General features: G+C 40.3%; 1 protein-coding gene across 1 annotated transcript; it reads left to right on the forward strand.

Annotated features, from left to right (window-relative positions):
• The first annotated feature begins 1,112 nt into the window (after positions 1–1,112).
• On the forward strand, positions 1,113–10,826 carry LOC130138662 (uncharacterized). Its single transcript, XM_056313424.1, has 11 exons — positions 1,113–1,290; positions 1,514–1,575; positions 1,700–1,756; positions 2,186–2,242; positions 2,456–2,512; positions 2,723–2,765; positions 3,615–3,692; positions 4,441–4,747; positions 4,822–4,904; positions 10,487–10,567; positions 10,663–10,826. Exons 1-9 carry the CDS (start codon positions 1,152–1,154, stop codon positions 4,874–4,876), a joined length of 855 nt encoding a protein of 284 aa, XP_056169399.1. The 5' UTR covers positions 1,113–1,151; the 3' UTR covers positions 4,877–4,904; positions 10,487–10,567; positions 10,663–10,826.
• Positions 10,827–17,624: the final 6,798 nt, after the last annotated feature.

Raw genomic sequence — 17,624 nt, forward strand, 5'->3', positions numbered from 1 at the left:
CCTATTTGTTTAGGGTTGAGCATCGGGTCCGATTCATCCCGAAATACCGAACCAAACCAACTTGGACCGACTAGTTCGAGGCCAAATCTATGGGGGAACTAGTTCGGTCCTGGGTTCACCGACCGACTTTTGGTGATGCCAGAGAGGAGAGAGGATGAGCAGTGGGGCGAGTGATTTAGGGTTTTGGATAATCGGGTTTCTTCGTTGTGGGCGTCCCGGGTGGATTTGAAATGGAGAGAAGGGATAAGATTGAAAGGAAAATGGCAAATTCGCAAACAGAACTAGATAGTGATGGAACTCAGACAAAAGTGAGGATGTAAATTGATATGGAGACCAAAACTCGTAATAGTTTTTTCCAAAGTTTGATTAAATTCTTGGGAAAATACCATAAAAAATCCAAAACTATGCTACTTGTGACAAATTTACCCTAAACTTTTTTTTGTGACACAAAAAACCTTAAACAATGCCACCTGTGATAAATTTACCCCACAGTACTGTTGCCCATGGACATTTTTGTCTTTTTTTCTCTCTTCCCTGGCGAGGGTTGCCTTCGTCAGATCCGGTGAGGGTGACCCTCGCCGGCGTCGGGTGAGAGTCGCCCTCGCCTGGGCGGGCGAGGGCAGCCTCGCCTAACGCCAGCGAGGGTCGCCCTCACCGGATTTGGCGTCGGGCGAGGGTGGCCCTCGCCGGATCTGGCGAGGGTGACTTCGCCCGACTCAAGCGAGGGCTGCCCTCGCCCGCCCAAGCTAGGGCAACGCTCGCCCAATGCTGGCAAGGGTCGCCCTCGCCGGGGAAGAAAGAAAAAAAGAAAAAAAAAAAAAAGGGAAAAAGACGAAAATGCCCCTGGGCCAAAGTATTATGGGGTAAATGTATCACATGTGATATAGTTTGGGATTTTTCGTATCACAAAAAAAAAATTCAGGGTAAATTTGTCACAAGTGATATAGTTTGAGGTTTTTAGTAGTATTTTTCCTAAATTCTTTCCATAAGTCAAGCAAGTACTTCAAGCCCATGTTCAGTAAATCTCATAAGCCCATGCCAGCCCAGCCCACTCTGTTTTGCAGTTTGTCTGAACCAGGGAGAAACCCCCGCTACCCCTTTCGCAGCAGAGAACGAGAAACGAGAAGTGTGAAGAAGAAGAATAAGAAGATATGAGCTCCGCGACGGAGCCACGACGGCTGGGGGGCCACAGAGCGACGGCCACGTGCTGCATCGCCTCCCGCGACCGCCCTGGCCTCGTCGCCACTTCCGGCGAAATAATATATGTTTCGTCCCTGTGTTTTAAGCCTGGTCAGTTCCCTCTCTCTGTGTTTTGTGTTTGCTGCTTGGTATTCTTCTGTTTGGAAATTGTCTCTCCCTTTAATTTCCGAACAAAAGGGTCGTTTCGGATATATGGGCTTGTGTCGTTTGAAGTTAATATGGTGCCCACGATTGTACGTGCAGTTATGTTGAAACTAGCAATTTCCAGTGTTAGCTGAACTCATTGTGATTTAAAAGTTTTGGGCTTTGATAGGTAATGAAGATGTTATATATGTTTCGTCCGGAAAGGAAGTCAAGTGCTTCGATGTTCGTCTGGTAATGTCGGTCTTGCGATTTACATCTCGTTATTTTCCCTGTATCATATTCACCTTTGCCCTATCTTGAACCCCTGTTACTGCATCAATGTTGTTAACAATCGGCTCCTTCATTTACGCTGAAGGGTACCTCATGGACGCCATTGGAGTGTTATGATTACAACAAAGAAGAAATAAACCAGGTAGATAGTTGCGGTTTCTCTTGATCTTAAATGACCTTATGTCGGTATATAATGGGCATTATTTAGTTATAGTGATCTTTCTAAATGCATTTCATTATGTTTCTCATGCTTTAGGGCCATGAAAATACTTCAGTGCTTCTTTACAAATCAATACGGTTCAATTTTTCCGTTTGAGAATTAAAGATATGATCGTACGCCCAACATTTATGAAGAGAATCCAATTAATTGAAAGAAGGAAATCTATGATTTTTGACTGTTGTCGTTAACTTATGAGACTTTACTTGCAAATTTGCTTGAGATGGCTGAAGTTTGATCTTTGACTCTTCATAATAAGCATCTCTGATTCTTATAGCATGTTGTTTACTCCTCTTAAATGAGTATTTTGTGCTGAACCTTTAAAATAACACAGGTGTGTGTTGCCTTGTGCAGATTGTATGCAGCTCGAAGTCATTCCTTGCTGCAGCAGATGATGGTGGCGAGATAAAGGTACAAATGCTGATAAGACAGTGTCCACTATGGTTGATGAGAATTTTTGCCATAATATATGGCATCTGTCATTTCGCATTTTAATGCATATTGTACATATGACTGTGGTTGATAAGAGCCTACATCTCTAAAGAATGCAGTAAATTCTTGATGTTGCTGTGGTCATTCTACTTTTCCTGCTTTTTAGCTTATTCCTTTTTTTTGGTGCATCAGATTATTGATATTCGTCAACAATGTCTTTACAAAACACTAAGAAATGGCCATTCAAGTGTATCCTTCTCAGTTTTTTCTTAGCATATCATTTCTGTCATGTATGCTGAATATGGGGAATACCGTGAGTTGGAAAATTTATTTGTAGCATTCGCAGCTTAATAGCCTTTCATTGCCCAGTTTGAATTTAATTTGGTTTTGTGTTGCATTTGCTGATAATTTAATTCCATTTTCTAGTAATGCTTTCTGGTCCTTGACTCTAGAGTGTAGATTTGTAGCAGCGTGCAGTTCCTCCCTTGGAAACCTTGGGAAGGTATACTATTACCGTTGTAGTTGGCTACCTATGCTTTTCTTTTTTTGTTGGCCACAAGCTACTAATCCTAAGGTTAGTAAAAATTTAATGTACGATCATGACATTTATTTGATAGGTCTGTGATATGATATTGGGTGGTAGATTTTGAAAGATTATGGAGTCATGTTATTGAAGAAATCTGTCATCGTGGACATTAACCTTCCCAAAAAAAATAGAAATTTGTAATCGTGGACATGTTTTTTGCTTCGTGTTGTTTTGAGATTCAAGTTATGATTTTAAACTGCAGATTCTGGTGCACTTTAATTTGCTTTTATGCGAAACTTCTTCCACATCTTTGTCTTGAAGTCATTAATTGTCCTTACTTCAATTGATACAATCAGGATGCTCCTGCAGATTCTGTAGGATTTTCTTTATTTTGTTAATCATACTTTAGTTGACAGCAAATAAAATTTCAATTCCTGATCTAGTTGTGCACTGGATACAGATCATTCGATCCTTGGAACCCGTACCTATTTACTGGTTTATTTTTTTCTCCAGGACTATGGACCATGCCGGACGATGAGTACATTTTCATTTAAATAACTTTTCTGCGAAATTCTAACCACAAGCTTCTTAAGTAATACTTTAGCTACTGATTTTATATGTGGTTACATTATGAAGTACAACCTAAAGCTAGAGAACTTATGTTAATGCACTTTTAAGAATCCTCAAGAAGTTTCAAAGTCAGCAATGATGTAATAAGGGTTGCTAATTAATGTTTTTCTCAACTAGACAAACCCACATTTTGACTTCTTTTTACAATGATATCTATACATCGATTTGTCTTTTTGTTTTTTTCTTTTCTTACAGTCATCACTGGAGGCCTTGATTCAAAGCTAGTGATGTGGGACTTCTCCAAAGGGAGACCTTTCAAAGCTGTAGACTTAGGTAAGTTTTTATGGAGATGGTTTACAGTTTATTCATGGGTAAGTATCTTTAAATTAGGTTGATCAGATTGTGTTCAATATGTTGGGCTTGTTACTCAAACCCTTAGCAACCCTCTTTTCAGATGGGTTTTGACTTACATAAAGGATAGTGGTGGCCATTTCATAGTGTCTCGAGATTTTTTTTGTACGATTTCATCTGGAACTCTTTCTTGAGAACTGGAATTTTGAGTTTGCTCCATTTATGTACTATAGTAGTTCCTGCAAGCGCATTTCAAGTCTGAAAGGTTGCATAACTTGGTGAATGAGCGGCTACTCTTGTATGTTACATTTTTGGGATGCTAATGATTGTTGTCTCTTGTCATTCTTCATCATTAGTTGATTTCACCGTGTTGATTTTCCCAGAATGTGGGCTGAAGTTACACCTAGACAGACTTATCACGCATCATCTCTTTTTATTCTTTTTCTTTTGTTGAGATTTTTCCTATAGACCTTCTTTCACATGTTGGATTGACATTTTCTGGATTAGATTTCCAGAACTAGAGAACTAGATCAGCTCTTAATTATTATAAGCAACTTCGCATAATTCTTTTCCTGTAGAATCACTTTTTCTTGGGAAAGTACTGTAGGACAACTTCAGATAATTGCTTTCCAGTACAGCAGCATCGTTTCTATTTTTTTGGAGTCCATCTAGTGCCGTTGTGGTTTGAGTGATCTAAAATAGGATTCCTATTTCATTTTCTTTACTGCAGGGTCGCCTGAAATGAAAAGTGGCAAGCGCACAGGGCAATGCTTCAATCCTGCTTTTGTTCATTCAATAGCTGTTCCAGATGTTGATATGCTGGACAAGTTAGGCAAAATCTGTGTTGTGGCACGGGGTGATGGTGGCATCGATGTAATGAACATTGAATCTGAACTGGCTGCTAACAGGACAAAAAGTACTGTTAAACCCCGAAAAGGATCTCACTCCAGATCAAACGATGCAGAAAATACCGATAGTCGGGGGAGATTACACTTGGTTTACACTTTGGGCGGTCATACTGCTGCTGTTTCTTGTGTGTAAGTGGCTGACCTAATTTAGCTACACCAGAATTAAAATCTATGCATATTGAATGACCGGTCTACATTTTTAGGGCATTTTCAATGTTTGGTGAGCGGGGGAAGCTCATAATCTCCGGGGGGAAATGATAAATCCATCAAGTTGTGGAATCTGTTCAAGTGTGAAAAGAGAGAATAGAATTTCTTATATTTATTGTGATTATAGGGTTACAAATATATATACGTGCTTAACCCTACTCACAAACTAGATTACTATTCTACCCTTAATACTCACAATATTTCTCAACACTCCCCCTCAAGTTGGGATATAGATATCAAATAATCCCAACTTGTTACATAAGAAGCTCACTCTATTCCCCCGTAAAGATTTAGTAAAAATGTCTGCTAGTTGATCTTCCGTCTTTGTGTGCTGAAGAATAATCTCGCCTTTTTGAACTTTTTCTCGCACAAAATGACAATCAACCTCAATGTGCTTAGTCCGTTCATGGAAGACGGGATTAGATGCAATATGAATAGCGGATTGATTATCACAATACAGCACCGATGGAGTTGACGGTGACATTCCAATCTCTGATAGTAACATCCTCAACCATACTAATTCACTTGTCACATGTGCCATAGCTCGATATTCAGCTTCAGCACTTGATCGGGAAACAACATGCTGTTTCTTGCTTTTCCACGCAATTAAATTGTCTCCCAGAAACACACAATAGCATGAAGTAGATCTCCTATCCATAGGACATCCAGCCCAGTCGGCATCAGAGAAGCCTGCAGTGTTTAGATGACCATAATTCTTAAAATACCTAGTGCTCCCTTCAAATATTTGACAATTCGAAGCACAGCATCCCAATGAGTAGTACGCGGAGAACTCATGAATTGGCTTACTACACTAACGGCGAAGGATATATCAGGTCTTGTGATGGTAAGATAATTTAACTTACCAACTAATCTCCTATACTTCGCTAAATCATGTAATAATTCTCCATATTCTACGTCAAGTTTTACATTGGGATCCATAGGGGTATCAACTGGCTTTGCTCCAAGAAATCCAAACTCACTAAAAATGTCAAGTACATACTTCCGTTGCGATAAATTGATACCAGCATGTGAGTAGGATACTTCAACACTAAGAAAATATCGAAGACGTCCCAGATCTTTAGTACTGAATTCTACATGTAGGAATTGCTTAAGTTTTTGAATACCACCTGAATCACTGCCAGTAATGATGATATCATCCACATATACAACTAGAAGGATACAACCAGCTGAAGAGACAGAGCTGAAAACTGAATGATCTACCTGACACCGCTTTAATCCAAATTTGATAACCGCATCACTAAATCTACCAAACCAAGCACGAGGAGATTGTTTAAGTCCATACAAAGCCTTGTGTAAACGACATGCCACATTCTCCCCCTGAGCAACAAACCCAGGTGGTTGCTCCATGTAGACCTCCTCAACCAGATCACCATGTAAGAAAGCATTTTTCACATCCAACTGATGAAGGAGCCAGCCAAATCGCGCAGCCAATGAAATAAAGACATGAACATATGGTATTTTGGCTACTAGAGAGAAGGTGTCATCATAGTCGACACCATAAGTTTGAGTATACCCCTTCGCAACTAACCATGTCTTCAATCGATCAAGAGTGTCGTCCGGGTGAACTTTAACAGTAAAAACCCAACGACAACCAACAAGTTTCTTATCAATAGGTAAGGAAGTAAGCTCCCAAGTTCGGTTCTCCATAAGTGCTGTCATTTCATCCTCCATAGCACGACGCCAACCCGGATGAGCAAGAGCTTCAGCAACACTGCTAGGCACAGAAATAGAAGACAACGACGAGACAAATGCAGAGAAGGTGGGAGATAAACGATCATAGGATAGAAAATTAGAAATAGGATGACGTGTACGGACACAATCAGAAAGACCGGAATAAGGAGCATACCGATCAACAGAACAATCAACACAGGAACGTGTACCTTTCCGAGAAGCAATGGGCTGATCAGGATCAGAGGCTGGTACTGTAACTGATGGGGGAACAAATGAATCAGGTTCTGATGAAGACGTTACTGTCATAGTCGGAACGGTACTGCGTCGATGATATGTGCGTTCAGCAAACTGAAATTCTGTGGATGTAGCTGGAGAAATGGAAGGTGGTGGAAGTGTCGGTAGGACACAACCATCACCATCACCATCACTAGATGTCATTGGGACCACCGAAGAAGAAAAATATGACTGATCTTCAAAGAATGTTACATCTGCGGACACGAACATATGACGGCGAGTAGGACACAACCATCACCATCACCATCATTAGATGTCATTGGGACCACCGAAGAAGAAAAATATGACTGATCTTCAAAGAATGTTACATCTGCGGACACGAACATACGACGGCGAGTAGGACTATAACATCTGTATCCCTTCTGAGTCCTAGAGTACCCCACAAAGACACATTTTTCAGCACGAGGATCCAGTTTATCAAGACCTGGAGTAAGACAATGTACAAAACAGACACACCCGAAGACCCGAAGAGGTAATGAAAAGAGAGGACGATTTGGATGTAAAATAGAGAATGGTGTCTCCCCCTGAAGAACAGAAGTTGGAAGCCTATTAATTAAATAACATGTTGTGAGAACAGCATGGCCCCAAAATTTTTTAGGTAGATGCATATGAAACATAAGGCAACGGGCAACATCAAGAAGATGCCGATTTTTACGTTCGGCTACACCATTTTGCTGGGGAGTGTATGAGCAAGAAGTCTGATGAATAATACCATGGGACTCAAGAAATGGCTGGAAACCAGAAGTTGCAGCAAGATATTCTCTAGCATTATCGGACCTTAAATATTTGACAGAGATATTATATTGATTCAATACTTCAAAATAGAACAATTGAAAGCAATGAAAAATCTCTGTATGGTCTTTTATTAGGAATAACCAAGTCATTCGGGAAAAATCATCCACGAATGTAACAAAATATCTGAATCCAACGACATCAGACACACGACACGGACCCCATACATCTGAGTGAACCAGTTCAAATGGACTAGACACATGACTCTGAATACGGGAAGGAAAAGAAGTTCTATGATGTTTACCAAACTGACACGCTTCACACTGAAAGGAACTCACAGACTCAGACTCAGGAAATAGACGCCGAAGTATGTTCGGTGGTGGATGACCAGCACGACAATGCATTCGGTATACATCAGTGGATGTACGCTTTACAGCTACAGGAGCTAACACCTTCTTATCAAGATAGTACAGGCCATTTGATTCATGTCCCCCACCAATCATCTGTCCAGTCCTCAGATCCTGAAAGACACAACGAGAAGAGGAAAAGGTTACAGAACAATTTAGTTCTTTAGTTAACAAACTAACGGAAATCAAATTATAAGGAGATTTTGATAGGTGAAGAACAGATGACAAAGAAAGTGAGGGACTCAAATGTGCAATTCATGTACCAGTAATCTGAGATTGTGAGCCATTTGCTAATGTAACTGAGTTTGATAATAAAGGAGATGTAGAGTGAAATGAAGACAGTAGGTTAGAGTTACCAGTCATATGATTGGTAGCTCCAGAGTCTATAACCCAGGAGTCAGATGCTGCAGACAACAAACAAGATGAACTACCTTTGGAGGTTTGTGCTAGAGTTGCAGTAGGAGCTGAAGATCCTGTCACCTGTTGAGAGCGAACCAATGTATCATACTCAGCACGTGTTAATGTAACTGAATCGCCTGTATCCTTCACATTAGTCGAACTTGGTGGACCTGTTGAGGGAGGAACAAGAGAATCCTCAACTTCTGCATATGCAGCCAGGGGTGGTCTGAGTTCTGGGTGAAGTGTATAGCAATAAGCTTCTGTATGTCCAGCTCTTTGACAATGATGGCAATAGCGTGAGCCACGACTATTCCCAAAATTCATGGTACCACGAGTACCAACTCCTCCATCACGGCCTCCACGACCTCCACTATGAACAAAACCGCGCCCACGACCTCGGTAACCACGACCTCGACCTCCACATCGGCTAGGACCATGGGAAAGCATAGCACTCATCTCCACAGCCGGCGTGGAAGAAATCTTCTCAGGAATTGTGGAACGGAGAGCCTGGGAGAAGACTTCATCCACTGTAGGAAGAGAACTCTGAGATGTAATATGTTGACGGAGAGATGAATACTCGAGCCCCAATGATTTAAGATATAATATCACCCTCAAATCCTCTTGGCGTTTGGCCAAAACATCTGGATCATTCGAGGCAGGAAGATAAGTATCCAGTCGCTGGCAAAGGGTCGTGAACCGAGCATAATGATCGGATAAAGATTGATCTCCGCGCTGAATATCAAACAACTTTTCCCACGTGTCACATACTCGCATCATATTATTTTGCCCCGAATAGAGTAATGCACATTTATCCCAAACTGCCTTAGCAGAGTCACACTGGATAAAGTGAGGACTGACCTTAGGATCCATGCTATTCCACAATAGAGTCCGAATCATCGCATCTCCTGCAACCCAATCAGCAGTTTTACTCTTGTCGGACGGTACCGTAGATGTGAGATAGTCAAGTTGCCTGGTGGCAGTAAGATAGACCTCAACAGCTTTAGACCAGGATGGATAATTAGTTCCATCCAACTTAACAAATGTTAATTGAAAATGACCAAAAGGGGATCCTGATCCTGACGTCAATCCATTGTTCGCTATTAGTGAAAGAAATAGTGTGATTGAGCCCAAAAAATTAACTTCACAGTAACCAGTACTTCAATTCAGTAATCTAATCAGATATACAAGTAATTCTGAACATAGAAGGACTCAATCCAATTGCCACCAGCAGTTCACCGACACTTCATAAAATCATTCCATCTATCAGTGGGTAATAAGATAAATTACCAAACCACCAGCAAGCTTATCCTCACTGTTATCGCGCACATAAATACTTAAGTCAGCAGCAAAAAGAATTTCAATGGAAAACGAAGAATACGTCACTTTCAAAGAGAGGAGCAGCAACTTTATCCTCTGAAGGAGCCATAAAATCCAAGCAACAGTGATATTTATGGAGAAGACGAGATTTCCTTGCGTATTCAGGTTCAATCTCGGTCGGACATCGCCGGATTTGAAGTGAGCTAGGTTCAGTGACGTCGGAATGGATTATCCAGTGCTAGATCTGGTCACCAAGGTTGAGCGACAGCAATCACAGAGTTAGGCGACGCCGGGAGACTCGAACGTTGCCAGATCTGAGTCGTTGGGGCTCGACGATGGCTACTCGTGGGTCGCCAGTGGTCGGCGACAGCTCGTCGTGAATCGCCGGGGCTCGGCGACGGCTACGTGTGGGTCGTCGGAGGGGTCGGCGACGGCTCGTCGTGAATCGCCGGGGATCGGCGACGGCTACGTGTGGGTCGCCGAGGCTTGAATCACTAAGGCACGACCAGATCTGGGTCGCTAAAGGTCAGCAACGAGGTTGTTAAGGATCGGCGACAGAGTCGCCGGAGTTTGGGTGCCGCCACTCGGCGGCGGGAGGGGGACTTCACCGGTGACGGAACAGTAGTTTCCGGCAATCTGGCGGCTAGGTTTGAATAGGTTTTTTTTTTTTTTTGTGTGTGGGGCTCTGATACCATGAAAAGAGAGAATAGAATTTCTTATATTGATTGTGATTATAGGGTTACAAATATATATACGTGCTTAACCCTACTCACAAACTAGATTACTATTCTACCCTTAATACTCACAATATTTCTCAACAAAGTGCATTGATATGGACCAAAGTAGCAGCCAAGGTGATCTTCGTGATCTTTTACATCTGAACATCGATCTAAGCAGAAAAGTAAGTTATTTCTCCTGCATCTATCTTCATGATCTCTTTGACATACATATTTATTTCCTTCGGTCATTCTAAATCACAGCATTTTATACGTTCAGGTGAATTAGCTGTGCACGACTCCTGCTGTGACTGAGAACCTCATTGTCCGTGTTAAAATATGTCTCGAGTTTGAGCCCGAAGCGAAAATCTGAATTTTAGAAATAAAAAAAAAAAAAGAATCCAAGGCGAGTTTCGGAAATTAGTTTTCCGAATGTGAGTTGGAGTCTTCGTCCATTGAAAAAGGAAAGTCTAAGTGAGTCTTCTTCTTCGACTCGGCCACTGAAAGAGGAAATTGTGGACTTCTCGCCAAGTGTGTCAGAGAAAGTTGGATTCGGAAAAGGATAAATACGGGCTGGAGAAATATTGACCGTGGACCCTAAGCATAAATACGGGCTATTCTGCTTTTGGGTGCACAGAGGGGGTGCGTCGTTGTTGACGAAGAAGTGCTCTTGAAGTGCCGTTTCCTCTTTGAGTGCCGTGGGTCATTCATAGGTGCTGGGTGCTTGGCATTGAGTTCGTGATTTTGTTCGTGGAATTACACTAAGAATTCAAGTGTGAGTAGGGTAAGATTTGTGTACAATTCCATCGTGAAATTGAGAGATTATTTCGTAAGGAATTATGAGACTAAATATTGCGTGAGTTATTGGGTGTAATTGAGGATGGGGAAACACTTAAAGTGTTTGACCGACTCAAGTGTGGTTGTAATTTTCATTATATCGCTTGATCTATAGCGGAATTTCGTACTGCTCTCCCTGTGGATATCGGTCACTACGACCGAACCACGTAAATCTGGTGTCCGATTTATTTTCTTTATTTTGTCAATTTTATTATTCGATCGCTTGGCTTCCGCAACAGTCCGTGACACAACCAATGTAGTCAAAGTCTATAGTGTTTCCTAGTTATGCAACTGGAAGCTGTGGAAAGCAGGAGCTCCTCTGCTACATAATGGAGGACACTCTTGATGAGCTGGCGGGGCATTTTATGTTCCCGATTGTCGTAATGCTTGGAATTGAAGGCTAGACCAGATGGGGACTTTTTCTCAGGTAAACTGCCATTACTCCTCAGTGATGCGGCTGCTACATCCTACAGCGGGAGGGCTGCTGAGTCTCCACCAAGCAAAGCTTCAAGAATGCCGGGGTAATAGAGCGTACTGACCTTGCCTAAAGTTTGAAAATTGATGTATGAGCAATCGTGAACGTGTATCTATGTATTCAAATGAATCCTCATTTTCTCTCCTCTCTTTTTCAGCCTAAAGTCCCCCCTTTAAAACTCACCTTCAGTCTCCTTTTAACAAATAACAAAATAGAGGAAGTGCTCCCTGAAGTCCATCCAGCCGAGAAGAGAGATCCGGCTCTCTGTCTTCTTCTATCTCGTTCTGCCCATGCTTAGCTAAATGTGTTCTTGCCTTCTGCTGGCTTGCTGCTGTTTCTTCCTCTCCCTTCAGCCGTGAATGTTGACCTGCTCTACCGAAAATTTCCGATTCGTAGCTGAAGAAATATTGCCTCTGCACCTTGCTTTCTTTTTGTCTGTCACATGCTTCACCTTTTCTCTTCTTTTCGTTTTTCTTCACATGCGCACACACCCTTTTCCATCGCCCTCTTACGCGTTCTTCCTTGTCCGTTCATTCGTTCACCTCCTCAAGAAAAACGTCTCTTCATTTGATACCAGCTGAGCCCACGCTTCTCATTATGCCCATGCATGAATGCTCTTGCATATCATAAATGATACCCTTCATTTTCTCATGTCTCCTTTTTGACTTTCTTTGACCACCGAATTCAGAAATTCAAGCTTGCTTATGCTGACTGGAACTTCTAGCCTTCACTCGAGCTCTTTCCTCGACTTCTGAAGGTGATGTCCTATGGGTGTGGCCGAAATTCCTCTTGGTTCATGACATGCTTGGCTGGTCATGTCCCTTTGATTTCATTTCCAAATTAACATGGAATTTGCCCTCCCTTCTTTGCCAAATATTGATACCTAAATTTTGGCAAGCCATTTAGTTATTTATGGAATAGAAAATTAGAGCTCGACACCAACCCCTAAACAAAAATATATTTAACTTGCATTGGCATATTAGGAATATTTTTCGTTAGTTATCAGCCCACATAAACTGCATTATAATTGGACTGACTTACGAAGTGAAACTTTGAACTTAATTGAATTATCTTGACTAAGCCCGCAGAAGCGCAAAATTTGAACAAGCCCATAATTCCTCTAAGTGGCTGAATATACATGTGCCCAGACCATGTGGTATCTCAAATTGGGAAATATTGGTTTCTTGAAGTAAACTTGGGGATAATTAAGCTTTTGATATTGTCAAAGTTTGATTATAGGGAGATAAGAAAGAGCTTATACTCTAATTTCCCGGTAAGAACGATCACATAACCTAAAATAGGAAACAAAGATATCCTTGATTCTTGCAAGACAACTCTGGTCTTAACCCTATATAAACCCATTAAAAGTGGTTCACAAAGGGAGGTTGGCAATAAACAATTAAAAAGAAAAAGGACACAAGAGAGCACAAAAATAAATAATACACGCGAGCTCTGTCTCTCCCGCTATCCTCCAAAAAAAATCCAGCCTGCAGTTTCACGAAATCGACGAGTATACATTCGTTAACCATTGGATTGTGCTCAAATTTTGTGGAGAGTATGGAGAAAATTGGACTGATCGGATTGCTAGAGAGTCTGACGAGCATAATGCGTTGAAATTTTGAGGAGACCTTTACGACATCCAATTCTTCAACTTCACCAAAGGAATTGAGCATCAAAGATCTAGAGATCCCCTTGTGATGTTCACAATCCCTAACGTTGCCGTTTGCCGCCTTTTGCCGTGCCATAGCAAGTCCCGCTGTCCCAGCATGATCACTTGTTGCCACTCGATGCCTTAGCCCCTATTGGACTTCTTGCCACCGCCTGTCCATCATCGTCGGTCCTCTTCGTCGAAGTTATTGCCTACTTTTTTTCTTGGCCTTGCTGATTGCTGCCGTGGATACCCCTTAGCCGGTTGCCATTTGAAGTTGGGCTCTCAATTTAGGTAATTTCCCTAAAACAATTCTCAATTTCAATATTAAATTTCCTAAATTATAAGTATTAAGATTCTGACTTGATTTGGTGAAGATTTTAGGCCAATCATAAATACGAAATTTCCCCTTTCTGGTCATCCATATAATTGGAGTTTTGATCTTTAAGACCTAAGATCATATCCTCGATTACCTTTGTTTCCATTTAGATTTGACGAGAATTTAATTATGTGGGTTTATATTAATGCATTAAATTAGGAGACAGTTTGATTTATAAAAAAAAAATACAAAAAATTGCATTACATTTAGGATAGATTGCATCCACTTAGTTTCCAAATTTAGAATTGCATATTTAGGAACCATGTAGTAATTTAGGAAATTACCTAATTTAGATTAAGATTTATATAAATTATTTCCTAGTTTAAATTAGGTCATCATATAGTTTCCTAATTTAGCTTTAAATGAAAATCATAAAAATATAACATGCATACCTCATATATAATTAGTTTCATAATATATACGTCATTTAGTAATCACATGTTTAGGATCATGTCATACAGATTAGTAATCTTCTTTGATGCATTGCATATAGTCTCTTATTTATTAAAAAGAAAAACACAAAATTAGTGTCATATGTAGTTAAATAATAGGGTTAATTCAAATTTAATCCTACTTCATGTCATTAGAATTGCATATAGGTTGCATAGCATACATATCATTTAGATTTCATGTTAGTTCATTAATGCATGCTTAGATTAGAATTCACATAGTCATGTTATTTAGATTAAATCATGTTCATGTTAAACAAGAAAAACCCAAAAAGAATTTACTAGATAATGCATTTAGAAATTATGTTCGGGTCATGCATACATTGCTTGTTTGGGAAAATTACCAAAAAGTCATAAACCTATTGTATTGGTATCAATTCATTCCCAAACTCTTCAATTGGACTAATTTATTCCGAAACCTTTTCACATTGGCACCAATTCAATCCATCCAACTTAGGCTGTGTTCGTTTGCGGAAAAATATTTTTCCGGAAAATATTTTCCGCGTTTTCCGGTGTTCGGGGGCGGAAAATGTTTTCCGTGGGAAAACATTTTCCTTCCCCACCCCAAATCCTTCATTGTTTTGAGGAAAATGATTTCCTCTTTTCACAAAGAGGAAATCATTTTCCCCCAAATTGAAGACAAAATTGCCCATGGGAGGGAAAATATTTTCCGTGGGAGAGGAGTTGATCGCCGGTCACCACCGTTGGCCGCCGGCCGCCGCCCGCCGCCGCCGTTGGCCGCCCGCCGCCGGTGCGCCGGCCGCCCGCCGCCCGCCGCGCGCCCCGCCGCCGACGACCACTCGCCCGGCCGCTTATCGCCATGAAAATATTTTTCGAAACTTTTTCATATTGGTCGCCGAACACCGGAAAATTATGTTCGGAAAACATTTTCCAGGAAAATGACTTCCGGAAAATATTTTCCAAAAGGAGAATATTTTCCGCCAAACGAACGGAGCCTTAGTCTAGAAATTGTTGACGTGGACGCCGACCGTTCTGTGTTGCACAGCCGGCATTGACATGGACATTTTTAATAATATTTTGAAATTTTACCATTTTTTCCCTTTTTTTTCTTTTTCATTTTTTCCTTTCTTTTTTTCTCTTTCCTTTGGCCCGTGGCCAATACTCGGCCATGGCTAGTGAGCGGCAACAGGCGAGGGCCGGCAAGGGTGTCGTGGCCCTCGCCAAAGGCCGCAAGGGTGGCCTTCGCCAAAGTTGTGAGGGTTGAGCCCTCGCCCGTGGCCAGTCGTCGGCCATGGTCGAGTACTGGCCACAGGTTAAAGGAAGAGAAGGAAATAAAAAAACAAAAAATTTTTGAAAAAATTAAAAAAAATTATCAAAATATTATTAAAAATGTCCACGTTAGCGCCAATCGTCTGCCGACCGTGCCATGTAGGATGGCTGGTGTCCACGTTAGCACTTTCCAGCTTAAATTGACTAGATGGACTGAATTGGTATCAATGGGAAAATGTTTAGGACTAAATTGGTCCAATTGAAAGATTTAATGATAGATTGTTATAATTGCAATAGGTTTAGGACTTTTTTTGTACTTTTTCCTTACTTGGTTTCTAGTTAACAATTTGCAGAACACTTAATGCATTGGACATAATGGGGCTTTGCTTTTGATTTGCTTAGCACATCGAGGTTCTTTCATTCCTTTGAGCAATTTATTTACTGCATTGATTTATTGAGTGCTAAATTACTGTCTACGCACCCGTATGATCACCATCACATGTTAGTGGTTTAAGATTAAAATTAGTCAAGACTGCTTGCAAAACATTTTTGAAATAAAGAGAAAATGTATTGAAAATGTGTCAGATTTATTTAGTGTAATCATGTCCCCGTATCTATAAATCTCTTATTCGCAGAAGTAAAATGTTATCTCACATTTTACTTGGGTTTCCAATCGACCTGTAATAGATTTGTGGCGACTTTAAATTGAATTGATTTGCATGTTTAATTAGTTAAATCAAAACTTAAATATTGTGATCGGTATGGATTTGAGAGAGTCCGCGTTAAGTCTTTGGCTTAGTAATCTATTAACTTTCCCTTGGTGGTTCACCTATAGGATGGTCGCGACACCAAAACTGAACCAAAGATACCCAGAAATAACTCCATTTGCTTGCCCACTCTTTCATTGGATCATTAATGTATGGGGCAAATTGAAAGGATCAATTATGTAAAAATGCGAAGCAAAGTGGATGATTGAAGGGTAGCCATCAATTTGGACGATGAATACTTAAAGCCTACTTTGAAGGACATTGGACAGCGTAGTGCGTAGGGCACTAAATAAAAAGTAATAGGAATTGCAAGTGAGAATTAAAAACAAGATCTCACTATCCACCGTCCCAAGTACAATATCACTCAATAATGCTTGAGCAAAGGCACATGTGTTTCACAAGAATTTTACGTAATAAGAAAACCCTAAACATTCTCATCAGGAGCTAAGAATTTTGGGTTAATACCACGAAAAAATCTAAACTGGTACACCTGAGATAAATTTGCCCTAAACTAATTTTTTGATTACCAAAAACCTCAAACTGATACACTTGTGACAAACTAACTTTTGGCTCATTAAAAACTCCAAACTTATATATATATATATATATATATATATATATATATATATATATATATGACAAATTTACTTCAAATTGATATGGATTTTCTCGTGAACTTGCAATGTCAATTGAGTTAGTGCTATATGTCATCCAGTTTAGCATTTTCAGGGATAATTTGACAGAAGTTAACGGAGAGTAAATATGTCACGAGTGTACCAGTTTGAGATTTTTGGTGACCCAAAAATTAATTTTGGATAAATTTTGTCAGGGGTGTATTATTTTAAGGGTTTTTGGTGACTCAAAAATTAATTTGAGATAAATTTGTCGCATGTGTACTACTTTGAGCTCTTTCATGGTATTAATTCTAGAATTTCTGTGTCTAACTTTTTCTCTGCCGCCCTTTTTATTCCTAGACTTGTATTCTTCATGATTGGATCTCCTCTTCGTAGAGATTGCTAGTTACAGTGGTAGTATTGTAGCAGTACTGAAGAGCATTGTTCATACGACGGGTGGATGGTTCACGGACGGTGCACATTTTGCATGTTGAATAAGTTTCAATGATTTTTTTTTTATTTTTTATCGAAACAAGTTTCAATGGTTGGAAAATGCAAATATAAATGGGCAATATGACACAAATTCAATTGTCACACGCTGTCGAATCAGCTTTGAGTTTTGGCTCACGATGGCCAAAATTAGGCTATAAGAGTAAAACAATCACTTTCTCAGGATGCATGTTAAAATATGTCTCGAGTTTTGAGCTCAAAAAAGAAAGTTTTCTAATTCAAGTAGATTTACTTACTAAATAATGCGGACAGTTTTAATTGGATTTTGAAATGAGTAGGACGCATGTATCGTGTCATTGACTTCTTTCAATATCCAATAGAGAATTGCCACAT

Source organism: Syzygium oleosum, unplaced genomic scaffold, assembly GCF_021117445.2.
Source record: "Syzygium oleosum isolate NSW1041296 unplaced genomic scaffold, Sole_v2.1 Sole_v2.01, whole genome shotgun sequence".
In the NCBI taxonomy this organism is placed as follows: Eukaryota; Viridiplantae; Streptophyta; class Magnoliopsida; order Myrtales; family Myrtaceae; genus Syzygium; species Syzygium oleosum.

Excerpts from the sequence above, each read along its gene's own strand:
- LOC130138662 (XM_056313424.1), top strand. The coding sequence starts at position 1,152 with ATGAGCTCCGCGACGGAGCCACGACGGCTGGGGGGCCACAGAGCGACG. Across the intron at positions 3,693-4,440 it reads TTTCAAAGCTGTAGACTTAG|GGTCGCCTGAAATGAAAAGT; the intron begins GTAAGTTTTTAT and ends TCTTTACTGCAG. Across the intron at positions 4,748-4,821 it reads ACTGCTGCTGTTTCTTGTGT|GGCATTTTCAATGTTTGGTG; the intron begins GTAAGTGGCTGA and ends CTACATTTTTAG.